This window comes from Pogona vitticeps, chromosome 1 (assembly GCF_051106095.1).
Source record: "Pogona vitticeps strain Pit_001003342236 chromosome 1, PviZW2.1, whole genome shotgun sequence".
Lineage (NCBI taxonomy): Eukaryota > Metazoa > Chordata > Lepidosauria > Squamata > Agamidae > Pogona > Pogona vitticeps.
Genome location: NC_135783.1, coordinates 263,834,503 through 263,862,386, shown reverse-complemented (window position 1 = coordinate 263,862,386; position 27,884 = coordinate 263,834,503). Strand labels below are relative to the sequence as shown.

General features: G+C 41.9%; 1 protein-coding gene across 2 annotated transcripts in view; it reads left to right on the top strand.

The window, feature by feature from the left end:
- Positions 1 to 27,884, top strand: part of TRIM66 (tripartite motif containing 66) — a 74,796-nt gene that overhangs the window by 30,707 nt on the left and 16,205 nt on the right. The window contains exons 9-13 of one of the 2 annotated variants that reach the window (XM_078383913.1): positions 643 to 1,571; positions 2,729 to 2,872; positions 23,056 to 23,325; positions 25,703 to 25,925; positions 26,167 to 26,227. In XM_078383913.1, coding sequence (XP_078240039.1) covers positions 643 to 1,571; positions 2,729 to 2,872; positions 23,056 to 23,325; positions 25,703 to 25,925; positions 26,167 to 26,227 — 1,627 coding nt within the window. Of the gene's footprint in view, positions 1 to 642; positions 1,572 to 2,728; positions 2,873 to 23,052; positions 23,326 to 25,702; positions 25,926 to 26,166; positions 26,228 to 27,884 lie in introns of both variants that reach the window. The other variant, XM_020789960.3, reaches the window with a different exon arrangement.

The window sequence follows — 27,884 nt, the reverse complement described above, 5'->3', positions numbered from 1 at the left end:
ACCCTCTGAACGTTGCCGTAATGTGTGTATGTTAAATAAAATGACATCTTGAGTTTAGCCTAGCTCTTATTGCATATATGGCGACTTGCACTATGTACATGTGACCACCAGTTTGTGATCATTAAGCCCCTACTGTTCTAGGGGCATGGGGGTCTAAAAAAGCACCAAGAATGAATGAGACCCCATGAAGAACCTTGGCAGGAACAAAAACTAGATAGGGAAAACGGGACTGTATTGATTTGGAACCTCCCATATTACTCTATCATTTCCAGACCTGAATAGCACAGCATGGTCTGGAGCTGCAAATGAATAATAAGGCAGCATAGTTTTTTTTGGGGGGGGCATTGAAGGGGCCACACAAACAGCCTGGGGTGCCATGCGTGGCCAGTGGGCCACGTGTTGCCAAACTTTGGTCATAGGAAGCTTTACTTTGTGCGAGCATTTCTAGTGAGAGATAGCCCAGAGGAAACTTGGATTACAGATCTATGCTGGCGTTTTATCAAAATATCTTCTCATATGCATTGACATTGTCTCCTTTTGGTGGATTGTAATTTCCAGAATTTTATTGTTGTTCATGCTGTTCTCCATTTATTTTACTTGCTCTTTTAAAAAAAAACCACCAACCTCACTTGCTTTTTGCAGGCCACTTGTCAATGGATGGGGGATCCATCCATCACTCAGAGGTACCAGCCTATGTAAACATGCAAGGAATGCAGCCCTCTTTGTATCATCATAATCATGGACATAATTCACCAGCACCGCAGCATGACCCTCTCAATAGCCAGCCTCACCAATTTCAGCCTCCTGTCCACTGCCTGACGCCGGTGTGCTGCACCCACTGCCTTAATATCCCCCACACGAATAAAGGACATCTCCCTCCTCAGGCCCTGAGCCACCCTCCATCTTTCCGGCAGCCTTCCGAAATGCAACCCCAGCAGCCACATTTCCCTCTGCATTACAGTCTGCAACAGCAAGAAAGGGAGCAGAGGTGTAGCCTTCGGCCCTTGAAGACAATGCCGCCTTGTGCTGAGCAGAAATCTCACCAGGAACATGACAGTCTCTCGGCCAGGATGGGGAAGCATTCCCAAGAGCAACCCGTGCACCTGGGGGCCCACCCCATCTATCCTCCTCTGCTACAGGATGGTCAGCAAGGGCATGCTGGCCATTCCCAGCAGTCACCTGTGCAGTCTGCTGCACCCAGTCCCACAGTGCAAGTTCATCTGAGTCCCCTCCAGAAGCTGAAGCTGAACCCCTTACAACAGCCGCTGCAGCAGCACGAAGAGCCGCCGCCACCGCCACCATCACCACAGCAGTCACCTACCCTGGCAGGTCCGAATGAGAAGGCTCACGACCAAGTGATCCAACAGAGTTTGGACATCATGCACCACCAGTTTGAGCTGGAGGAGATGAAGAAAGACTTGGAACTCCTTCTCCAGGCTCAGCAACCCAGCCTGCAGCTGAATCAGGCCAAACCGCCTCAGCACGTACAGCAAACAATTGTGGGACAGATCAACTACATCATGAGGCAGCCTGCTGCAGTTCCTCAACAAAGCCAGGAAGACACTCAACAGGTGAGGTGGCTAGATTTCTTTTCCTTTTCAGCCTCCAAGAAGCAGTAGAAACAATGTCCTCGGTGAGAGCTCTTTGGGAGATGGGTGAGAAGACCACTGCACATTTCCCAATATTATGAAACAGGGCTCCTGTTTTAATAATCTTTAAAGCAAACAGAGGCAAGCAGAGTTTTGCAGGGTTTGTGTGTGTGTGTGTGTGTTTTGTTTTTAATATCCTAGATATTTTCAGAATTTTGGTTAAACTTAAGAATTTGATCCCCATTCCTTTATTTTGTGTTCAAGAAAAGCCCATCATGGAAGTTGAATTTGCTAATGTCCACAGAGTGCATTCTGGTGAACCCTTGTGACTGAGCAATCATGCTTGTAGATGAAGGCTGTGTTTACACCCAAAGGCCAGTCACAAAACAAAAAAAGCTCATTTGCAACTCATGGGATGTGCAAAAAGCTGTTCCTGGAACTTAAGGATCTCATTCTTCTCATTATGGGCTATCTGTAGCTTATAGCACTTCAACTGGCAGATTAGGAAAACAGCTAATATATACCTAATTCCCTTAAGGTCAAAATCCATTAAATTGTTGTGGTTTGCATTTGCATTTATTAAAAAATGAAAGCAGTTGAGGGCTTTCTATTTCATGGTGTGGAGCTTGTTTTTCTCCATCGTGTTGTCCCAATAAAACTCTACTCTAAAGAAGCATTAGATCAGGAGAGAAGAAATGATTTCTTCCAGGGCAAATAAGGAAATTCCTGCGTTCTCTGCAGCTAGAAAGTTGGCTAGAGGTGAAGCATATAATTAGGAGGCCAGTACTGAGAAGGTATTGGCCAGTACTGAGAAGGTATTGCCCTGGACCCTCCAAGATTTATAAATGCAAGACATAGATTTGGAGAAAGATCTTCCCAGAAGTCCTCTTATTTGTAAATATGTGTCCACAGATATGCCTGGCCAAATTTCTTTAACTGCTCTGAGGTCATAACTAGCATATTGAATCAAGTTTGGTGCATACAATGCAAACACGTTTAAAGGGTTTTCTGTTGCTGATGATTTTAAAAAATAATGGCCAAAAGCTTCTAATCTTTGTGGGCCTGCACATATGCATAATTAAAATAAGGAAAGATTGGTTGCCACTAATGAATGTCTGCTGCTGTTTCTTTTCTCATAGGCTGGTGAAGATTCTGTAGAGGCAGAAGGTCAAAAACCAGCACTTCCCCTTGATAGAAACCCAATACCACCCCTGCCACAGCCATTAGAAGAAGCTATTGTCAGTATTCACTCTCCAGAGAGTGCTTTGAATCCTGTCAGAAAGGTACATAAAACTTCTCTTTTCTTCTTAATAAAAAGGAAATGTTTCTGTATGACCCCTTTGAAGACGCTTGTCTCTTTCTTCACTTTCACAAGAAAGAAGATCAAGGTTGCTTCTGGTAAAGTCCTATCTTTACATAAGAACCCTATCTTTACCTCCTCTATTGGAAAGAAACCTACTGTTAATATTTGGAATATAGTGGCTGAAATCTTGTTGGCTGAGTTGTGCTGTGTATTGAGAATGATGTCATCAGCCACATCTGTGCCAGAGCTATTTCAGGGTACTAAAAAGCTTCCTAGAGGCCCTCCACATTTCAGGGACCACCTAGGGATTCCTTTGGTCCTGAGGTAGCCTTCAGGAGCTGTGGAATGGGAGGGCAGTTATTTAAAGCTGAAGAATCAGTGCCGTTGGTCCCAGTCTTGCTACTGGAACTGGTGGTGGCAATTTTCTGGCTCTAAATCATTCCTTCTCCCTTCCTGAGGCTCCTGAAGACTGTCTCAGGATGAAGGTGATCCATAGGGATTTCCAAAGCCTGGGAGGGAAGGTGGCTCTAGGAAGTTTTTGTGTCCTGAAGGGAACGTGGCATGACTACGGTTGATGACATCATCCTTGTTGTGCAGGACAAAGTTGTGCAACAGGATTGCGGCCAATGAGAGACTCAATGAGTGTGCACAAGTATACTGTACTTGAACAGCATTTGAATCATGTTATCTGTTATGCATGTTTGATCATTCCTAATGTAGTAAAGGGTTGCAAATCCTCCGTTTTAAATGCAAATGAGCTTTCTGACCAATGTCTATTTTACATTTCCATTTTATTACTAATTTATTCAAGAAAAATGTTAAGCTATATTTGTGAAAGTATCTTTGCTTTGCCATAGTCTTTCCTGAATTGTTTTGTTGACTTCCAGGCACAGGACAAAATGTATTGCTTACATACTCTGGTGCAAGTGCAATGGTGTAAATCACAGCAGTCAATTGTCACTAATTATGAAGTTACTGCTTATATTTCTCATGACACACCAGGTTACATCACTGGTGTGCAATAAGAATATAAGGTGCGACCCCTTAAGTGTGATTTACATCATTGCAACTAAGCCAGGATACATACAAAGTCTGATTCTGGCCAATTATGCAGGTTTCATACATAACACTTCCCCTCCATATATGCTTATTTATATGTGAAGATTATTCATGTTTTTCCAAAGATCAGTGCTCAAGTAATGTTCACAGGTGTAGTCGTGGTCCTGCCAAATATGGCAGGTGTCATCAGGAAGAACATATTTGGCCAACAACCAATCAAGGAGAATGACTGTTGTATCGGCAGCAGGTTTCCCTGGAAATGAGGGAGGGTTATGTGTGTGAAGCCCACCTACACTGTTTCCCCCAAAATAAAACCTAACCTGAAAATAAGCCCTAGTATGATTTTTCAGGATGCTCGTAATATAAGCCATACCCACCAAATAAGCCCCAGTGAAGTGAAACCCCAGCCGCCGCCCCTGTGCAGCATTGTGCAGCAACCAGAAGAAGATGATATGGCTGTGTTTGAATAAATGTAGATTGTTGTACATGAAAAAAAAAATAAAGCATCCCCTGAAAATAAGCCCTAATGCATTTTTGGAGCAAAAATTAATATAAGACCTTGTCTTATTTTCAGGGAAACACGGTAATACAGTGAGGAATATATGCTCCTACATTGTCACAGGACTTGGGATTCTTATAAGGCTTTGCTTAGTAGCAGGTGGTAGTATTTTTAAAAAGGGAGGTGATAGATAGGGGGAGGAGCTGAAGCTCAGCAGTAGAGCTGGTAACTTTGCTTATCCAAGCTATCATGTTGAGTTCCTAGCATGGCTGCCATGTTCACCATACAGCCTTGTATACACCTGATTTTGAAAACTCAACAGGCCCAGGACAGGTTAGTATTTGGATGGGATCTTGATGTAGGACCAGGAGAGAATCGGAATCACTGGTGGCGCTGGAAGGGAGCCTCAAATCCAATCCCCTGCTCAATACAGGAATCCAAATCAAAGTATATCTGACAGACGGCTGTCTAATTTTTCTCTTGAAAATTGCCTTCTACCTGATACCCTGGTGATCCACTGCTAGTCACAGATGATAATACTGGGCTGAATGGACCCACAGTGTGTCTCAGTATAAGGCAAGCTTTATCGCTGTGCACATTCACTTTGAAAATTATTACTCTGCAATATTTCTTTTGTTTTCAGGCATCATTTGGAATGTGTTTAATATAACAAGGGCATTCACATTGCCCAAAGCAATTCATAAAGAAGCAATTCAGTTTCACAAGTGTGTTAAATTAAAAAATAAAACTGCAGGCCTCTTCCAAAAAACTTGCTTTGTGGCCAAAAAAAGATAGCAGGCTTCGCCATGTGTCCCGTAGTTGAGATTTTTAGATCAATTTTAATTGTCCAATACCTGATTCAAAAGTAGTTCTTATTGTCCGTATAAATGCACCCAAACAAGGGGAAATAAGTCTGGTACAGATTACAACAAATGGTGGTGTGCAGAGCCTGACCATAGATCCAGTGCAAGTGATGTGTGATGATGGAAACATATTCCATAACATAGGCAATATTAAATGCTGGAATGGTGCTTACTGAAGGTAGCTGGTGTAGTGATACCTACTTTAGGCCATCCTCTTCTCCAGTGTAGTTTGTTAATGATGATTTCACTTGCTACTGTGACTGGAATCGTAGCAAAAGCTCCATATCTGTCAGTTCTGTGATTAGCTGTTTCCAGATTTTTGGCTCCTATCTGATCTGTTCGCCTTTCTTTTAGGAGCTTACATCCGAATGGAAGAAATGTCTTACAGTCACGAGGCAGGGAAGTGTTGCACAAATAGCTTCAGCTCTTATTATAGGGCATAGGTGACTAACACAGATCTGTGTAGGCATAGAGCTGGTTATTATCTAGTTGTGTTGTAGACTTTTGCCTTCAGCCACTTTGCTGATGGGGAAGGAAAAATATCTGGTTTTGCTGAAACAGCTTGTAGAATAATAGTACCTGCTGACATTCAGTTTCTGGAGTGACTTATGCTCTGGCCTGGCTAGCTTCTAAACAAAGAACTCTTCAATTTCTCCTCTACACCACCTGGAACTCTATGGAAGAACAGGGTATGTTGTAATAAACAAAATAATGAGATAGCCGCTTCTGTTTTGATTAGACTTCACACCTATATCTTCTTTTATGCTGTCAGTTCCTTTTTACAGCTTAGTTGCCAACATTAGGCAACGATTGATTCAAGGAGTGTGTAATTTAGCAAGCTTGGTTCTATAGCTAATTGGAAACAGACCAAAGGGACCACAGTTCCTCATAGTTCAAAGTAAGAGACAGGTTGCATTTTTTGGGATCAATTTGATTCAAATGGCATGGCCATTTTGCTTGGATACTACTGTTTGCATGTTGCTACGTGATTCCTGGCAGTCTGTATGCAGGAGTTGTGGTTAAACAATTTGCAATTTCCTTCCATTTATATGTGTTCTTATTGTTTGATGTCTTCTGTTGTTACTTTAAGGAGGAATTACATTGAGCTATCATGGTTTATCCTGGAGGGTGATCCATTCATACCTTTCTGTCAGCAGAGAATCAAATATGATAGTGTGGACGCCTGCTGAACCGACTTTAAAAAAACTGTTTTCCAGTTACATGTTAAATGATGAGGAATTGCAAATACTACTCTGGTGTCATTGCAAGGGAGGAGAAAAAGACAAAACCAGGATTAGTTGGCCCTGCCTACTGCTGACTTTGTTTTCCCTTCTTGACCATCTTGCCCTATTGATCCTAATGGACACAAGCTGCAATTACTGGCTAATATTTGAATCATTTCCAAACATAGTCTATGCAGGCATCAGACCACCTTGCTTAATCAAACATGGAGGCCAGGAGACAAAGCACTCTATAGAAATGTATAGAACAACTCCAAAGTTGTTCTCAGTTTCTGTAGGAGCATGTCACATGATATGGAGGCTGTGGCCAGGTAGAAGCCCCCTAAGAAGTCTTACTAGGCATAGAATGCTCTTGCATGGCTCCTTGGATCTAGGCCAGAGTTTAACTTAATTGAAACCAGATAATCAATACAAGTAAACAATGCAAATGAAACATATTTGCATATAATTGTATGATAGCAAAACACTGAGACTTCTTTTGCCCTCCTCTTATTGCTTGATATCCTTCATTAATCAGGACTTGAAGAACTTTGCAGGAGTCTTAACTGACAGACTGGACAGCAGCAGCACCCAGTACATCCATTCTGATCAAATGGAGTTCTTCCCATGATGACATCGAGAGCACAAAAGTGTTCGACCTGCTTGATGTTACATTCAAGGCAAAAGCAGAGAAACGTCTCCTGAAGACCTTGGCCCTCAATGCTGAGAAAGTTTTTGATTCTGAAGTAGTTTCTTCTCAGGATGAATTGCAGCTCCAGTTTCCCTAGGGCCAGTCAGCTGGTAACCTTAAATTACTGTGACTTCCATCTTTTTAATCTCAAAAGAGATACCAGACAAAGCTATCTGCTATCTCTGATGTCTGTCTTGATAGTGGAGCCATTAGCTAATGCTCTGTAGAGGAACCAAATGTTTCACTTGTGACAAAAATGAGCATAAACTGGGACTTTCCCTGTCCATAACAGTCTAACTCTGCCGCACAGTGTCTGCTTGACCTTCTACTGCCTATTAAGCCACAGCATCATCTTGGACTCTGGTTGGACCCCCTCTATCTGACTTTTACACACTCAGCTACCAAGTACTTCAGAGCCACGAAAAGATACGAAATCATTATCTTATGAGGACTTGTGGATCATTGGATCAACAACTTAGTGAATGAATTAACACCTAAAGTCCATTAAAAAAATAATGTAATTCTATTCTTTCTGTGACCAGAAAACTCTTAAAGCATCAGCAACAACAGCTGAAGAATTCTGCATTCAACAGAGACATGGTTAAAAAAGGTTTGGCAATTCCACGCCTGCCTTTTATGTGTTGCAGCCACTGTCGCCATCCTTATCCAAAGGTTACATCCCTCCTCGTAGCCTCAGTGGGCACAAATGGGACAACATATTGAGAAGCAGCAAAGCAATACTGGGGGTCAAACTTAAGTCACCCTGTAGAGAACTCCTAAAGAATCGTTTGCTAGTACAAAAACTCCAGCAAGGCTCACGTAGTCCATCTGATCTATATTCAGTTCTGCTGGGAGAGTTGTAGCCAGACCTTTTTCACTTCAGATGAGTATGCTGAGTCCATGTTTTTTGCCAGGAGTTGCTCTATTTCCAGCCAAAAATTGTTCCTAAGACCGTCCTGTTTAATAAGGCAGTTCTGCAAAGGTAATGGAAATGACCGGGGAAGGTCCAGGAGGCAGGCCCAGCATCAAAGGTTGGCCTCATTGGTCAGTTACTGGTGACCTGAGTCCTCCAAAGGGTCAATGTGCATTGGCATGACTGCCATGGCAGACCCCTGCCTTCCCCTTCTCCCACAGGGCACTTGTGTAACTGCAGATGCAACCAGCTTCCTTCTCCAGGCAGGCGATGGTGCCAGTAGAATAATCAGCTGGATGAAGCTTGCTGAGCAAGTGCTGGGCAATATCAGTTATATGTTTCCAAACCTGGGCACTGCATTGCACTGTGCTGGAGACCATTAAAACCTTTAGTACTTGGTTACCTCCTTCCAGCTAATTATGTCTCTGCTACCAGAGAAACAGGCTGACTGAGGGACAAGGAGGGTGGTGATTACAGTGGACCGTCGACTTACAGATGGCTCCACTTACAGACTTTTCAAGTTACAGACTTCTCTGGCCACAAAATTTAGGTTCGACTTGCAGCCGGAGAATCGACCTACAGACCCAAAAACAGACCCAAAAACCCAAAATGGAACAAAAACGAAACAAAAATGACTGGTTACAGATTACACTGGTGCCTCGCTTAGCGATGTTAATCTGTGCAGCAAAAATCGCTGCTAAGCGATAACATCACTAAGCGATTTCTAAAAGCCCATAGAAATGCATTAAAATGCATTTAATGCGTTCCTATGGGCTTCCAAACTAACCTTAAGTGAAAATCCTCCATTGCGGCGGCCATTTTCGGTGCCTCTAAAGCGAGGCAAAACAGCGGGTGGCCAATTTTTCCCGGCAGCCATTTTGGAACTGCCAATCAGCTGGACGAAAATGGGGGCTTTGCGATGATCACTTCCCCGCGATCATCGCAAAGCGAATTTTCCCCAATGGAGCAATTGCTAAGCGAGGCACCACTGGTAATCAGTTTTCAATGCATTGTAAGTCAATGGAACCTTGACTTACAGACTTTTCAACCTGCAGCCACCATTCCAATACGGATTAATTGTGTAAATTGAGGGTCCACTGTATGACTGCAGTAGGACCCCCATATCCACTGGATAAGTGTCCACTGTTTCACTTATCCATGATCTGAAACTATTCAAAATATTAAGGGAAAAATCCTACGAATATATATTTCTAAAGGTAAAGTTACCTAAACTGGCCAGTAAAGGGAGCCAGACACCATGCAATATATAGTGTCCACTTTTAAAATAGCAGTCGCTGCAATCCACATTTTACAGCATCCACGGTGGTATATATGCTCTGCTAAGGGTAGTGGAATATGTATTGGCGTATGGCCTACCTATGTCTGTAGCCTAGTATAAGATGATGTTTATAGGCAAAAGTACTTAACAGGTTTTGCAGGGCAGAAATTGACTGTAGGAGAAGAATACAATGTAGATTTAGTTCTTATTCCATATGTTCCCCTCCTATTGTTCTCATGCACCACAGAAATGCTCATATACCTTCCCTTCCCAACGCCTACTTTAAGGCTTTGCCCCACATTATTTTTCAGTTTGCCAACATGGTATAGAATGATCAACATTCTTTTTTCCTCTGGAAGTTCATGGATTATTTGTGGGTTTGATGTCTCACTTTTTTATTGTTTATGTATTTTTTAAAATCATACATATATTTATATATATATATGCCCTAAATTCATCTTTTCTTAAATTCTTTAGTATTTTCCCCTGAGTGTGTGTGTGTATATAAACACATGCGTGTGTGTGTGTGTATATAGACACATGCATGTGTGTATAAATAGTCTATATTAGTTTATTGAGTCTGAGGAAGTAATCACCCAAAACTCACACTACAATAAATGTGTCAGTCTTAAAGGTGCCACAGTACTCCTGTTTTCGCTTTTGTATTGCATGAGTTTTTGGTGTTGCTGTATTGGTCTGTTACACTTGTTTGAAAAGAGTCATGTTAGAAAAGCTGTGGTGAATAGAAAAAAACATGATATGGGTGGGAATAAGTTAACATTGACTCAGACACCTGTTGCTAACACAATGCCACAAAAGGGTTTTGACTAATACAGTACACAGAAACACACCCTTGATTTTTTTCATGACAATGCTGAGCTATCTCGTCCTCATCCAACAGATGGAGCTACAGCTATTGTATTGATGTTCTGTTGTTTTGTGCGGCTAAGCCACTTCCCATTTAGGGCATTGACCTCCACAAGGTCTTTGTCATTAAGAGCCCTGTGTGGCTTCTCTAAACTAAAAGCTGTGCTTCCTTTATTGAGTCCATCTGCCTTCCACTTTTCCTAGCAGGGTTCCTGAGGGCCAGATATTATCATCTTGCATATGAACTGCATAGCAAAAGAGGGCACAGCCATCGCAAGCAGAGGAGGAATTATGTTGCATAAATGTTATAGGAGGTTGCCAGTAATACTGTAGCAATGAATGCAGTATTGTGGAGAAGCATCACACATTTAGGCAAGTACAGAATATTTGCAGGGCCTGGAACCGCAGCACTTCTCCAGCAGTGGAGTAGGATTCTTATTACTTGGTGAGATATTTGGACTCAATGCAGTATAGATAACAACCAGACATGCAGTTATTGGAGATGAAAAACACTGGGGAGAAACGACTGTGATCCATACAAGTAATTAAAAATGGCAAAACATTTAGAAATAAATTAAAAATATTTTAAGAGAAGATTTGGAGGTGCATTAAAATAATTAAATCAAAGGATAGTGACAATAATAATAAAGCAGCACCTCATGTGGGCTTAAGGCCATAGACATTGCCCAATGCAGCTTTTATAGGCCCTAAGGCAGGGATGTCCAACCTTTCACCTTCCCTGGGCCACATTAGAAGATGAAAATTTGGTTTGGGCCACACATACATTTGGTTTGGGCCGCAGGGGGGGGCGCCCTAGCTGTCCTCCTCAGCCCCGCTCCAAGCGCGCTTACTGGCAGCTGCGATCTCAGACAGCAGAGGCTGCCAGCTTCGACTCTGGTGGCTTTATTGGGCCGGGAGGGGGTCCACCTATTGACGGGGACAGCACAATGCAGTCACGCAGCCCCCCCTCTCCCCTCCCCTCCCACTCCTTCCTTCCCTCTCTCCCCCTCTACTGTTGTGACATGCCCCGGCCACATTCCGGCCGCAAGCGCCGGCAGTGCAACTTGAAACTTTGGCATTTCTTTAAAAATAAAAAATTGCACTGGGCCGCATTACAAGCTGACCTGGGCCACATGCAGCCCTCACGCTGCGGGTTGGACAAGCCTGTCCTAAGGCATTATTAGCGCAACAGGCCACTTCCGCTTCATAGCATATGCAGTGCTTAGAGGTAGGCGAATGATACCATTCATGCACATACAGGTGTCCTGTGGGTCATGCCACATCTTCATATATCACATTCCTATGGATACCACAATTTTGGAGGGTGTAAGATAAGTAATAAGTAAAAACAATGAGTAAATGTTTCTGTGCTAAAAAAAATTAATAAATTCCATAACATCAAGACAGAATGGTTTCCTCTAGTAGGCTTTAAGAAAAAGCGGCTCTTGGTGGGTAGAAGGAAATGATGAGGGGCTTTCTACATGTCTTTGCAGCTCCCATCAGCCTTAGCTAGAATAGCCTGTAGTAACTGGTAAGGGATGATGGGAGAAGCTCGGGGGGGGCACATATTTCCCATCCCAAGTTTAGACAGTGAAGCAACAGCAACATGAAAGGAAATGTTTACATTAATTGTTGTAAAGCATATATTTCTGTTGTGTCTCTATCTGTTCCTGATCACTACTAGTGTCTCTATTATTTACTTGGGAGAAGTGTGTTAATAAGTGTGACAACCCCAGACCTACTGGAGTATGCCACACTTTAATTATGCTGCCACCAACCATTCCCTATAAGAAGTCACACAGACCAGGAATGGATTTTACTAAACAAAAGAACAAGGTTTATTTAAATAACAAACAGGGTAAATAAAAAGATCAGGTAAATAAGATACTGTAACGTGGCTTAGTCTCAATCATACATACAACAGTTTGGTTCACACAGAACACTTTAAAGTAAAGCACAGACCCTGAACCTATCAGTTCTGGCTACCTATATAGAAACCTGAACCTATCAGGTATGTACTAACTGACACACAGACTCCAACTCCAGCTTCTTCTACACTTCTCCACACAAGCTCCACATATATATACAGTACAGCACCTCCCCCCCTGATGTCCCGCCTTCCACTCCCCATAGGCTGGAACTTTCCCTCCAAACCCATGACAGACAGGTACCATCAGTGCTGTATGTAACACCTCCCCTCTTTATAAGTTGTTTTGCAGGGGAAAAGCTAAAGTGCTTTTCGCCAAAAAAACAACCAGGATCAAAACACACAAAAACAGTTATACAATAACATACAATCCCATACTTACACTCTAGGTTAAACATATCAATTAGGCATTTAAACATTAACATTTACAATACATTAAGTCACCTTTATTAATACAAACCAAGCCTGTTCAAAAAAAACAAAAAAAAAAACAGGTACATTTAACTTTTAGTCACCAAAATATACATAGTCCATGGTTTCTTCGCCGTCTTCATTCTTCGGGTCTTCTTGACAATGCGTCAGCAACACAGTTCATTGACCCTCTGACCACCTTCACTTCAAAGTCATAATCTTGCAGGTTTAAAGCCCACCTCATAAGTTTACTATTATGGGTTTTCATTGTCTTTAACCACTGCAGTGGTGAGTGGTCAGTGCACAGAACAAAATGTCTTCCCCAGATGTAAGGTTTGGCCTTCTGGATCGCGTATACTATGGCCAGGCACTCCTTTTCCACGGTTGCCAAATGTCTCTCACCTTTCTGGAGTTTCCTACTCAGGTAGGACACTGGATGCTGGTCACCATTTTCATCCTCCTGGCAAAGAACTGCTCCTACCCCGCTGTTAGACGCATCGGTGTAGATGATGAACTCCCGGTCGAAGTCTGGAGCACGCAGCACTGGATAATGGATGAGCGCCTCCTTCAACCTCCGGAACGCCTCCTCACAGTCGCTGGTCCACGGGATGCGGTCATCAGTCTTCTTCCGCGTCAGATCGGTCAGCGGAGTCGCCATCTCGCTAAACCTCGGGATGAACTTTCTGTAGTAGCCCACCAACCCAAGAAATGATTTGACTTTTTTCTTGGTGTTGGGTCTGGGCCAATCACGAACGGCTTCTATTTTGGCCTCCAGGGGTTTGATCACTCCTCCCCCTACTATGTGACCCAAGTATTTTATTTCTGGGCTACCCAGCTGACACTTGCTTGCCTTTACCGTTAGCCCTGCTGCACTTAACCTCTGCAGCACTATCTCCAGGTGTTTCAGGTGATCTTCCCAGGTATTACTGAAGATCCCTATATCGTCAATGTAGGCCACAGTAAAGTCACTGAGCCCTGCTAAGGTCTGGTCCATCAGCCTTTGGAATGTGGCTGGTGCATTTCTGAGACCAAAACTCAGGACTCTAAACTCATAGAGACCGAAAGGGCTGCAAAATGCGGTCTTTTCTTGATCCCTGGGATCAATCCTTAATTGCCAGTATCCCTTTACTAGGTCCAACGATGAAATGAACCGACAACCCCCTATGGTTTCAATCAGGTTGTCTAGCCTGGGCATTGGGTAGGCATCAGGAGTGGTTACGCGGTTTAATTTCCGGTAATCTACACAAAACCTAATGCTCCCATCAGGCTTGTCTACCAGGACTATCGGAGAGGACCAAGGACTAGAAGAGGGGACGATTATATTCTCCCTAAGCATCTCGTCCAGCTCCTTCCGCACCTTGTCCCTATAGGGTCCCGTCACTCGGTATGGGGATACTGCTTGTGGGGTTGCATCCCCTGTATGGATCCGATGCATCACTCCCTTCACTATCCCCGGCTTATTTGAAAACACCTTTTGATATTTGGTGAGCAGCACTTTTAAGTCTTGCTGCTGGTCTTGGGTGAGTGCAGGACTGATCTTTACCTCCTCTGGGTTGTATTTTACTTCCCCTCTACCCTCCCAGAAGGGTAATTCAGCTTCCTCACTCTCAGCTGCTTTTATTGCAAAAAAACCCTCTGTTCCCCTCTGTAGTAGGGTTTCAGGGCATTCACATGTACCACCCTTCGTGCTTGGTGTTCCTCCTGCTCTATAAGGTAGTTCAGATCCGACATCTTGGAAATGACCCTATATGGTCCTGCCCATTTGAGCTGCAGTTTGTTCTCTTTGCAGGGCCTAAGCCAAAGCACTTCCTCCCCGGGTCAAAGTGCCTCTCCCTGGCTTTCTGGTCATACCAGGTTTTCTGTCTAACCTTCTGAGCTTGCAGGTTTTCTGCTGCTAGCTCTAGGTTTCTCTTCAGGTCAATCATTAAAGTGTCTATATACGTCACAACATCTTGTGGGTCATCCTGGGTGATCTGCTCCCAATTTTGTTTGATTAAATCAAGTGGACCTTTCACCCTTCTCCCAAACAAAAGTTCAAACGGACTGAACCCGGTACTGGCTTGGGGCACTGATCGATAAGCAAACAAAAGGGATTGCAGCTTCTGGTCCCAATTGTTTGGATTCTCTGCCAAGTAAGCCCTAATCATGCGCATCAGAGTCCCATTGAACTTCTCCGTTAACCCATTACTTTCAGGGTGATAGGCAGTGGTTTCCTTGTGTTTAATTCCACAGATTTGCCATAACCGTTTCATGAGCTTTGATGTAAACGATGTGCCCAAATCTGTGATTATTTCTGAGGCAAATCCCATCCTGGACATATACCCCACCAAGGCATCTGCCACTGTGTTAGTTTCAATGTTAGTCAAGGGAATGGCTTCGGGGTACCTCGTGGCATGGTCCACAATGGTGAGAATGAACCTGTTCCCCCTCTTTGTGGCCTTGGGCAAAGGTCCCACAATATCCACTCCTATACATTTGAACGGGGTGTCAATCACAAGCAAAGGGCACAACTTCGCTTTGGTCCTGTCACGGTTATTCCCCTGCCTCTGACACACATCACATTGTTTACAGAACTCCTTGATCTGCTTCCCTATTTCAGGCCAGTAAAAATTTTGTGTGATTCTCTGCTGTGTTTTGTTCACCCCTAAGTGCGCAGCAAACATGTCAGAGTGCCCCCTTTGTAAGATCATGGGGCGATACTTTTCAGGTACCACTAGCTGACTTCTGATCCCATCTCCCCCTTTTGAGATATTCCTCAGGGTCTCTCTATATAAAATTCCCTTTTTCTCGTGAAATCTCGCTGGGGTTTCAGGTGTTAGCTGGGTGTCTGTCACCTTTTCAAAACACTTTTGGAGAGTGGCGTCTGCCTTTTGCTCTTGGCCAAATTTGCTGTCTGTGGTTAAGTTTTCCACCACAGCTTCGGGACTACCCTCATCTGCTTCCGTCTCGGGCTCATCAGTACCCCCCTGAACTGTCCCCGTGGTAGCTTGTGAACGTGTAATCACTAGCACCCGTTTCACATGTTCAGCCAGGTCATTTCCCACGAGCACGGCTGCTGGCAGAGTCGATGAAATCGCTAGCCGCCAAACTCCCCTCCAGCCTTGAAAGCTCACAGGTACCTCAGCTACTGGCAGTGAGATCACCTGCCCCTCAATCCCTGCCACCTTCAAGCTCTCATTTGGGATTACATATTCCCTAGGAATAATGTCTGGATGGCACAGGGTCACCTGGGAACAAGTATCCCTTAGCCCCCTATACTGATGGTCAAGTATTCCTACGTCCACCCCTGCGGTCTCAAACAACTGCGAATCTGTCCTCACTAGTAAGCAGCGCTTGACCTCCACAAGAGGACCATTTTCCCCAGCCTGATCAGCAGATGTAACTGTTCCAGATTGAGTAGCCATGGCAACAGGCTCCCTCAGTGGCAAGGAGCTTTGCTCTGTCTGGACACACAACACAGCTTTTGGCTTGGTTCCACTCAAATCATGAGGCAAATTTCCCTTTAGCTGCTTCCATTTCTCACACTCTGAGATTAGATGGCCCTTTCCCTGACAGAAATAACATTTTCTGCTGTACTTGGAGTCTTTCTCATCTGGTTTTGGTTTTCCCTCCAAAATCTGAGGTCTAGGTGGTTTCATGTCTGAGGGCTTCCCTTCACCATTATTGTTATTCCTATTTCTACTCATTATTTCCATCTTCTTCAGCTCAAACACCATTTTGTCTACTTCCAACAGTCTCTGTTTCACTTCCCTTTCAAACGCCAGTTCCCTCACCCTCAGTTCATGCAGTTGGGCTCGGAGCATTTTTCTGAGTTCTGGGGTCAGTTCTCCCGTGTTCTCATCCTGCACTGAGCCAAATTCCTCCTCAGAACCCTGGTCTACCTGTGGATCTCTCACTTTCCCCATTTCTGCCATTTGGCTTCGAGTCAAGGGCATAATCCCCCCCCCCAGAACAGGCTGCCTTCAAAAGTCACGCCTCAAAATAAAGCGATGACTTTTTTCCTTTTTGCCTCAGGAACAGCCTTCTATAGATTGCTGCTGTTCCTTCAGCACTAACTTGCAACTGTTGCCAGGCAGAATCCACCCCCTCTGCTAGGCCTCTCAGCAGACAGGCTAGATCACTGTTACTTCACACAGCTTTGCCTCAGCTCTTTTCCCGCCAAAACTGGTTGCCTCAGAGCTCCCTAATCTAGTCCCCAATCTGAGTTTACACGTTCTTCCACTAGCGTACCTCCCCGTGAGGTAAGCCTAGAAGATTACCTACGCGCTCTCAGACTGTCCCTGACTAGACCCCCCTTGCTCTGGGCACACTTGCCAAGGCTTTGCTGGACCACCGGACAACTGGACCAGTCGTATCCCACACGCTGGACACCAATCAATGTGACAACCCCAGACCTACTGGAGTATGCCACACTTTAATTATGCTGCCACCAACCATTCCCTATAAGAAGTCACACAGACCAGGAATGGATTTTACTAAACAAAAGAACAAGGTTTATTTAAATAACAAACAGGGTAAATAAAAAGATCAGGTAAATAAGATACTGTAACGTGGCTTAGTCTCAATCATACATACAACAGTTTGGTTCACACAGAACACTTTAAAGTAAAGCACAGACCCTGAACCTATCAGTTCTGGCTACCTATATAGAAACCTGAACCTATCAGGTATGTACTAACTGACACACAGTTGTACTCAGTCTGACACACAGACTCCAACTCCAGCTTCTTCTACACTTCTCCACACAAGCTCCACATATATATACAGTACAGCACCTCCCCCCCTGATGTCCCGCCTTCCACTCCCCATAGGCTGGAACTTTCCCTCCAAACCCATGACAGACAGGTACCATCAGTGCTGTATGTAACAATAAGGCATACTTAAATACATCCACGGACATTATTTAAACAGGAGTGACACCCTCCCATCCCTTAAAAAAGAGGCTGTTCACTTATTCAGATCAATAGTCTGTAGTACATTAGGCTGTTTTAATTGCACCAACATATTTATTTATTTATCAGTGTGGCCAGTACAGGCAGGCCAGCATAGTTAAATGCATTGTTAAATAGGCTTCATATGGCCCACTAGGAAATAAATATATGCTCAGGCAGCACAGACAGAACATGGAAAGATCCATAACTGGGCTGTTCTTGCTGTGGGAGGCAAGACCGGAGGAATATTCAGAGTTGCCATTGCTTCATGCCCCCTTCCTTCTGGCTATAGACATAGACGTAAGTTGTCTGGCAGGGAGTCCTTCCCTTTGCTCCATATCAGATCGTGATGTCTTTGACTTGGGTTGGTGTTACAGTAACGGTGATGTCATCTGCCCGTCATTGCTATGGCTGTTTGTCATCTGCCAATAGCGTGACGGGAGGTGGGACATAAGAGGGTGGAGCTAGGGTATTTAAGGGGGAGTGAATGAGGTGTGAGTCAGATAGGGACTTGATAGGGTCTGGTTAGGGACTTAGGGAGTTAGGGCTTGTACATGTGTAGTACTGTGCTATATATATAGAGAGAGTGAAGGTCTGAGAGAGAGTATGTGTGTGGGTACTTTATTATACTGATCGCCTTTTGTTTTAATTATTATAGTAATTTACCATTCCTTTTGTTATTATCAATAAACATAAGTTTTTATTTTAAAAATCATACTTTTGTCTGAAGAGTTTTATAAGGGAATGGTTGGTGGCAGTGTGAATAAAGTGAGGGTGTGAGAGTGACGTGGCAGCTCCTTTGTGACGTGAGAGGAGGCTGTCACAGTTGGTATTTTAGTCAATTGTGTAGAATGCTGATTTTTCTTATCAGGATCGGAAAGGTAAAATGAAAATTAGGATGAGATAAAAGGATAAGTGAAACTATGTTGGATAGTGTCAATGGAACTCTGAATGATAAGGATAATGAGCACCAGCATCTCTCACAAACTTTGTGAGGGCTAAACAAAACATTACAGGTCACTTATCACTTCCTTGCTGAAAACTTTTCATACTTCTCATTTGCAGATGAGCTGACTTAGTTTTCTGATTGGTATTTGAATGTAAACATGGACTTCATTTGCAAGCATGCACACAACTGTCGGTCAGAATCCTGTTTCTGAAACATAACAAGTTTCAGCTTTTAATGATAGGGTAACATATATCTGGCAGAAACTGCTCCTGTAACTTTCATGATTCTTCAGTTTTCCCATGAGAGGGTCTTCTCGGTAGCTGCTCCCAGGCTTTGGAATGCTCTGCCCCAAGAAGCAAAATTGCCCCCTTTCGCTCTTGTCCTTCTGTCATCAAGCAAGGAATATCTGTTTCAGGCAGGTTTTTAAGCAGTAAGAGTCTAGGGAATGCTCTCCCTATATTTTAAAATTTATATAATCTCAAATGTTTATACATTTTTTTTTCAAAATTGTTTTTAATCCTGACTAATGTTTAATTGTTTTTAATATATAGTTTTGTATGGCATTTTAAACTTGTTATTATTGTATGATTTTAATTGTAGTGAGCTGCCTTGGGTTCCTTATGGGAAGAAAGGCAGCATATAAATAAATGAAATAATAAGTAAGTAAGCAAGCAAATTTTTACATCCAAAATGTGAATCACACAACAAAGGCTGTCAATGAGTACTAGAAATATGAACTATGATTTTGCATTCTAAAACTGCAAGATTTTTGTGCCATAGTCCTAAACATTCAGATTTCTAAATGCAGTGGCTGAAATCCTGTTGTGAAGTTACACAAAAGGTGTAAAATTTACTTGCAAATTGTCATAATTTGAGAAGGCTCTGTAAGCAGTATCTGTTGTGTAACAAAGCTGCACAACTTGTCATGCAACAGATAATGCTTACATAGATTTCTTAACTTATGGCAATTTGCTGCTAAACTTTATGCGTTTTGCATAACTGTGCAACAGGATTTCAGCCATTGATTATTAGAGTAGCTCATGGCCCAAACCTACACTTAGTTGTGCTACTGAGGACATGCTTAAGATGGAGGCATCCTGATTATTGCTTCACTCCAATGTCACTAGGTGTATGTCCCATTGATGTCGGTAGAAAACAGCCCACCTTCTCACAGGGATACCAGTTATAGTAATTGATTAGGAAAGTGTTAGTTCATAAAAGATGGTGCTATCATTGGTTTCCCTCTTGGGAAAGAAAAGGGTTTCTCGACTCGACTGAGATCATCATTGGCTCCAAAGGATAAGCTTTGCAAAATCAGTGCTTCAGGGTCATAGTATTCAATTCTGCAGCCTCACGCCCAGTAACTAGATTTTATAGTGGAGTTTTTCTACTAGCACTGGCAACTGGCCCTCGGTTTGTAAAATCAAGTTGTCTAGCTTTAAAAAAAACTTAATTGACAAGCATAAATGTCAGAGACAGTGGCATTGTGCCCGTGCTGCACCAAGCGTGTTCTATGAAAGGAGGGAGATTAACTTAAAATGGTTAGAGCAGATCCTGTATATCCAGACAGCTGCAGAGGTCCTGAAGCACTGGATAAACTCAGCTAAGCCACAAACATGGTTGTGTGTATGTGTGTCCACCTGTTTCATGTGCATTGATCTTAGTAGTATTTCATAGCATCTTTCAAATTAGCAAAGCTTCTTGCTTTGACCTGAAAAGTGAGATAAATAATACATGACACTGTTCGTTCAGCTGGCTCTTTCAGCCCTGTGCAGTGTAAGACTAGCTACGTACGTTTTCTTGAGAATGGCTTTTGTTTTTTGTTTTTTCCTTTGGATCAGGGGTTACTCTAGTTGGGGGAATCAAGTAAAAACCCTGGAAAACATGTGTAAGGCTTTTGGCACACTCTGAGTTAAATGTATGTTAACTGGATTTGAATTAGTGAATTTATTTAACCTTGCAGCATAATGAGCTGCCAAGGGGATTGCTCCACTTAACAGCAGCCTTCAATACTTTGCAGCCATTTGCTGCTTGTAATTTCTCAGCAATTACAAAGAATCTGTGTACTGTAGTGTTAACAAATTCCAAGCCAAGACTTTGCTAAAGGTAGGCATTTCCATCTCCGGTTTCCACTGTCGTTTATAATGCATGTTTGCATGGAGCACTTAATTTTCTCATTTTAATTTTTTGGCACAGTGTCTACTGTCCCTTCCCCCCATCCCTTATTGTCGGTAGGGCTGCTCCCTTTCTCTCCAATCGGCCTTCTTCTTGTGCCTTTAACAATAACCTGATGTGTAGAAAGCTAGGGTATAAAGTTCCTCACATCACTTGATTCTCGGCCAGGAACAGCTTCACCTAAGAGGCAGACTGTTCTTAAAGGGACTGGCTACCAAGAGAGAGCAGTGCGGAAAAAGCGGCAATAGCAACTTTCAGGCTAAAACATGTCTTTTTATTGGAAAAGCAGTTTTTGTCATCAAGATCATCATTACCACGTGGCTGGCAGTTTGGCAGCTGTTACTTTAGTGTGGCAAGAGCAGAGATAGTCCTTCTACAAGGCTTATGAAGAAGACAAGGACTGGTAAAGTTGGAATAGGAGTTTAGGAGGGGGAGAGCAAGTGGGCTGCAAAGATGCTTAATGGCGCAAATGGGCATATTTGTAACCTTACATATTAAAATGTCCAAATTTTAAGGTTTTCCAAAATTAACCACTGTACTGTGACACATTATAGAATGAAGGTTTGATGTGCTCCAGGACTGAAATTTTAAGATTTTTAGACAGATTTGAACTTGAGGGAAAGGGAAGAATCGCCATGTATTATCCAAACACAACAGAAAACCACTAGAAGATATTACCCCATTTTTAAAATGTCTCTTCCCCCCACCACCACCTCCGCTGATGGCAAAAGAGCAAAAGAAATGATGATTTTGGGGAGAGAATTAATAGGATCTTAATGAGCCTTACTCCCAGTGCATTGTTCGCTTCACACTTGACAGCAGCTTTGTGGATCAGAGTGTAGAACGAGTCAACTCCGTACCAGGGGCTTTAATGTTACACACACATTTTTTTTTAAACTGAAAGATCGTAATGTTTCCTCATTATTAAAATAACCACAGAATTAACTTTTCCCTCCAGGGAGAAACAGATGGCAGTTTGATGGCCTCATTTTTCCTTTCTTTCCTTTTTAATAAGATTAATGTTCTGTACTGATGGAGGCAGTCTATTATGCATTCTTCATGCTCTCTCTGTAACTGGAGCAGTAATAAGGGAAAACAGAAACCTGCTTCTGTGTCAACTTTAATCTCTTGAAAGGTATTAGTTGCTTCAGGTACATCAAGTGATCCTGCCAAGGCCTGTGCTTTGTAGTGATGGAGTTGCCTGGTGTCTTTCTGTGGAGTTTTTTTTTTTGCAGCTGGATCAAACTAGTCTAATTTGATGATGAGAGAATGCAATGCCTTGGGGACTGGAAGGGAAACTCAGATAAGGTTCTGAATTGTTGGCACTTAGTTGTTCCTTGGGATCCCCTCAGTGTGTCATAACAGAGAGAAGAGGGCACCCTGCCTTGGGTTCGAAAGCACTCTCATCTCTTTCTACCCTATAGAGATAGATGTACTACATGGGAGATTAAGATCAAAGTTTGGGTCATTCACATGCCAATCCAGATCTTTCACAATAACATTCCACCCATTTCATAGGTCTCTGAATCTTTGCTCTGTGGTCCACACATAAACGTTTTATATCCATTTTCACCTGCTCCTTGTATGATGACAGTATCATGGACCTGTAGCTCTGCAATCCACCGGAGAGGTTGGATCTATATGCATTCCCTTCCCTTGCCAGATCTGAGGATTGGGCCCATTGAAACCTGTAGGGGAAGGGGGAGGAATAAGGTAAGGGTCACTGGATAACTCTCTGGGAATAAGAGAGTTAGATGCATAATTGCTATAGATGAGTGACTGATACATATCATGAGAAAATAATCACTGTTTGTATTAAGTCATAACTGATAATAAATGGTATTTATTTATTTCAATCCTTTAAAAAGTGGTTATTGCTTAATTAAGCAAATTATTGTGGATTAATTGTACATATTTTAATCAATTAGATTAATGCTTTAAATCTGTATTTATTTGCATATCAGAAATTTTAAAAGAACACAATTCTATTTTTAGATTATATAGTTGTTTACTGGAGTTAGAAGAGGCATTCCTTCCTCTGTGACAGAGAATACTGCTTCTATAATGACATTTGTCAGCTATAGATTTTAGAAATACTTGTATTATTTTTAAAGCCAGATGCTTATTTAAATCTTAACTACTGTAACTGCTTAAACACCCATACCCAATCTGTAGCCTCACGGCTTTTACAAACATCAAAGATGTTGTGCAACAACATACAGCACCACAAGAGCATGAAAATGAGATGATGGAATAACACAACTAGGAGAACCTCCCTACCCATTGAATGCATACGTTATGAACTGAATGCATTCAATATGAATTCATTCATATTGAATGAATGTACAGTGAGCTATGTATCGTCTTTGTTTCCAGCAGTCAGCATCTCTGAACATTGTGGGCTTTTCAAATGCTGTAGAAATGGATTTGTCTTCAGCAAGGATATCCAAGTCAGCTGATCTACAGGCAAAAGAAATCTCCACTGTGACATCTGAACAATCCCAGAGTATGCCCAAGATTACCAATGGGACTCTTGAAGTTGTGCCTGGTTACAGCCGGACTTTGGATGGAACTACAAATGATATAAATCCTGATCCAACTGACCATGTGACAACTAGTGGCATACCCCTGGGGAACACAGTGTGCAAGGTGAGAAATATTGATTTTCCAGGCTGTTTTGCTGGTTGGAGACATTCTTAGAGTAGTTATTTCTATTTATGTTGTGATGCACCATATTTGGAATGTCTCCACCATAATCATATTTTGTTCTATCTTTCTGCCCTTGTGGTGACTCAAGACAGGTTGCAATTTTTTAAAAGATCCTACAAATAATTAAAAACATGCTAATTAAAACTTTTCAACTATACAATGCATTAAAAAAACAACTATAAAACAGATTTTAAAATCTTACTAAATCTCCTTGTCAGGTTGTCTGCTGACTCTACAAAAGCCTTTTTAAAGAGGTAGGTTTCAAATGTCAGTGGAAGGAAAGGAGGGAAGGGGCCAGCTGAACCTGCTGAGTTGAAAGATCTAGGAGCAGCCACAAAAAAGCCCTCTTTAGAGCCCTCACTGAAGTGGTAAGACCAATATAAGGCACTTCTCTACTGATCTTAAAGGTCATGGAAGCCTTTCTAAGAAGATACAGTCTTTCATACACTACACAAATGTTTTATGAAGTGCACCTATTTATGCACTTAAGGAAATTCCATGCATATATTGGCATGCTTTTGTACAAGTTCAAATAATTTCAGTGTCCAGAAGGAATTATAATGTACAGTATAATAATCTTAAAACTCCAGAGTTGGAAGGGTCCCTCTGAATCATCGAGTCCAGCCCCTGTCAAGGAGGCACAGAAGGGAATCTAATTCCCAACCTCTGGCTCCGTAGCCAGATACTTAAAGAACTGAACTATCCCACAGTCTTCTTCACAGGTTATATTTTGAGCAGTTAAACCGAGGGCTAAACACACCTCAGAAAATTACGTTTCTAGAAGGAGTCCTCCCTTAATTAGCAAAAAGGTGTAATTGTAAAAACACATTAAGAGGAGAAGACGTATGTCTCTACATTGTCACTACAATGCAAGCAATGGCTACCTTTACATGTCTAATTCCTTGAATTAAGCATATCAAAAGTGATCACATTGCTGGGAAGAAAACAACATCAGAACAGGCAAGATCTATGTCTCTGATTGTATGTTTTGACCCTAAATTTTCCATATTATTTACAACTTCCAATGAAACTGTGTGAGTGTATATGTGTGTGTGAATGAGTTTTAAATAATTATTTTGGATATGGCATGTGGAGTTTCAAAATGTTCCACTTAATAATACTGAAATACTTCTTGGAATCACAGCCTCTCTCTCTCTCTCTCTCTCTCTCTGTGTGTGTGTGTGTGTGTGTGTGTGTCAGAATGCAAGTAGGGCTCCGAATCAGAACAATTTACAACATTGCCATTCTGCTGTTGTTCCATTCCACCAAGCTGCCTCTGACCCAAGGAGACTCTGTGAATGAGTGACAACCAGTGTATATGATCGTCAGTAGCCCTGCTTCATTCTTGCAAACTCAAGGCTCCAGCACTAATTAATTATTAAATAAAATTGTTCAAAGGTTTACTTTATCTATTCATTTCCTGTTTGGTCTTCTTCCCCTCTTGCTATTTTCAACATTACTGCATCATTGTCTTTTCCAGGAAGTCTTATATGACAGTCTCAGGGTACAATTAGATGAGGACATGAAGATCACACGTGATAGCACAGAAAAGGATCACTGCCAGTGTGTGATCTTAATAGGGATCCTTCTTTTAAAGTGACCCAGCTTCAACTGCACCAGCCTGCTCCACAAAAAGAGCAGCCCTGCCCCTTGACCAAAAAAGATTCGGACAAGGGAAGGCGTATTCGCGAAGGCTTTCACGGCCGGGATCTAATGGTTGTTGTGGGTTTTTTGGGCTCTTTGGCCATGTTCTGAAGGTCACGGTTTTTACAATTATCACAACAAAAACATGCTGATCACCCTATCTCCTTAAAAAAAAGACAAAAGCTGGCCCCACAGCTATAAATACTCAACTATCCAACAACAGCAAGAGAGCATGGACAGAGTTCCTACTCCAGTCCTCTGAAGATGCCGGCCACAGAGACTGGTGAAACATCAGGAAGAACAACCTTCAGGAAACAGCCTGAGAGCCTGAAAAACCCGCAAGGGAAGGAGTAGGTGATTCAAAATCTGGAGCACATCATCTGGTTGTTGCCAAACAGAGAACTAAGCACTCCAGCATGAGATCTAAAATTCCTTACAATTGCAGCCTCAGTTTCATCAATTTTGCTTGAAAAGAGAATTCCAACTTGACTTGATCTAGGGTGCTCTTGTTTGTCTTTCCGGCAGTCCATGTCATCTTCAAGGCTGTTCTCCAGCACCATGTTTTGTTTTTTTACAAACTGTGTCATTTTGCTCTTCTATTATGATTATTTGTTGAGATTGGTATTTTAAAGAAATATATATATATATTCAATATCTTGTTTAAAATCACCAGCTGGAAAGTGATGACTTTGGCTCTGCAAGATACCCTCTTCGAAGAAACTCTGCTAGTCCTGATCCAAAAGGCATGAATGAATTACCTCTTCCTATGCACAATATTCTGGAAGAACCTATTAACCTTTCAGTGAAGAAGACTCAGCCATGTGTACCCCATCCCATACTTATCAGCAACACTGCCTCCATGCAGTCAGTTAATTCAGAACCAAGACATACGGAAGGTACCTGTTTTTATTTGATCTTACTTGGGCTTTTCAAATAATCTAACATTGTCTTAGGATAGCTGTGTTAGACTATGGCAGCAAAAATAGGTGGTTTACAACAAAACAAAAGGCAAAACAATAAACCAAACATTAAACCTTGAAACCTCGATATTAATATAAATTTAATTAATTAATTATAAAAGCAGCCTTTACTCAGAGTAGGTTAACTAATATTTTATTAATTTTTTCTCTCTTGTAGATTATTGTAGTTGTGAAGAGGAGCATGTTGAAATGGAAATTAAAAGTAATCAGGACAACAGGTAATTAAGTTTTATGAAACTCTGAAATTTAAGACACAGCCTGTGGAAAAGAATCTTTTTTCTTCCCTCCTCAGAAAGGAACAGAAAGCACAAATATTAGTGAAATCACTCAGACAAATTGAAATTATCTTAAGTCAAATAAGTATTGGGAACAACAATTAACAGTCATAAAATTAATTTAATGCCACAGTTCTTAATGCATTTGTGGGCTGTAAGACTGTATTTTCTTTCCAATTTAAACACCAGCATATCTCCCTGTGATCCTGAAATAGTACATATTTTATGAGATAGAGTTGGTGTAACAGTTTTTGTACATCTAATTTTAAATTACAATTAAAAGAGAAACAATTTCATGGACACCAGCTCACTTAATCAGGTTGTTGATCTTTAATTTGCTGTAAGACTCTTATTTTTCTTTCAGAAGACTGACACAGTTACACCCCCCCACTAATTTTAAGTACTTCCATACTGATATGATACAAAAAAAACCCATGTAATTCCTGTGTTACAGCAGCTCAACTGGCTGTAGATCCATTTCTGGGCACAATTCAAAGTGCTAGTTTTAACTTATAAAGCCCTAAATGGCTTGGGTCCAAGATATCTAAAAGACCATATCTCCCTTTATGAACCTACTTGGGTATTGGCCTTTCTCTCGGTTCCACCACCCTCACAGGGACATTTGGTGGAGGCATGGGAGAGGATCTTCTCTATTGCTTTTCCCAGACTAGAATTCCCTCCAATGGGAGGGCAGGAATCTATCTTTGCAATCCTTCCACAAGCAGATAAAGACCTTTCTCTTCAGGCAGGCTTTCCTAATGACTGGTTAACCAAGGGGATTTTTTAAAAAGGGATTATTTTATTCTGTAGTTTTGCTTGTGTGTTTTAAATTGCTCTTATAATGAGTTTTAATGTATCTGTTTAATGTTTTTTAAAGATATAATAATTTATTATTTAACTTGGTTTATTTTAATACTGTAAGCCACCCTGGATCCTTAGGAGAAAGGCGGCATATAAATCTTTGAAATAAAATAAATGAACTAATTATATAATGCACTAGAATAAAACTAGAAGTTTCCAGCTTTTTACCACATTTAGTGAGAAGTCAAAAATGGGAAGTGACTCGTTACAAATAACTATTTCTTTGTAATTAATTTCTTTTTCTTCAGTAATGTAGCTATAACTAAATTATGCAATTGCAGATTAACCAGGCACTTTTTAGTTACATTTGTAGCTCCAAGAATGCATTCTCACAGGCTTAGAGGCAGAGTATGCCATAGTTTAAATGAAGCATCATGTTTGGCAACAAAGGAGGAATAGGACTAAAGTGTGTCTTTATGATAGGCCAGTAGCTTGTAGCAGTCAAATGTTTTTAAAGTGACTGGAAGTTTTTATTCTGAAGAAATTGGAAAGTAAAGAGCATTATTTTAAAAATGTGCAACTATAATGGCAAATGATCACTTTTGGGGGCCATCAGAATTATATTCAGAGCTTGGAAAAGTTATTTCTTTGGACTACAGTTCCTAGAATCACCCAGCCAGCAAGCCCACTACCATCAGTGACCAGTGGGAGGTCAACATGGGGAGAGCCTTCTGTGCAGCAACATGCCTGCTGCCTCCTTCTATGTGTGACAGGTTTGTTGGTTCTAAATGATGAGGTA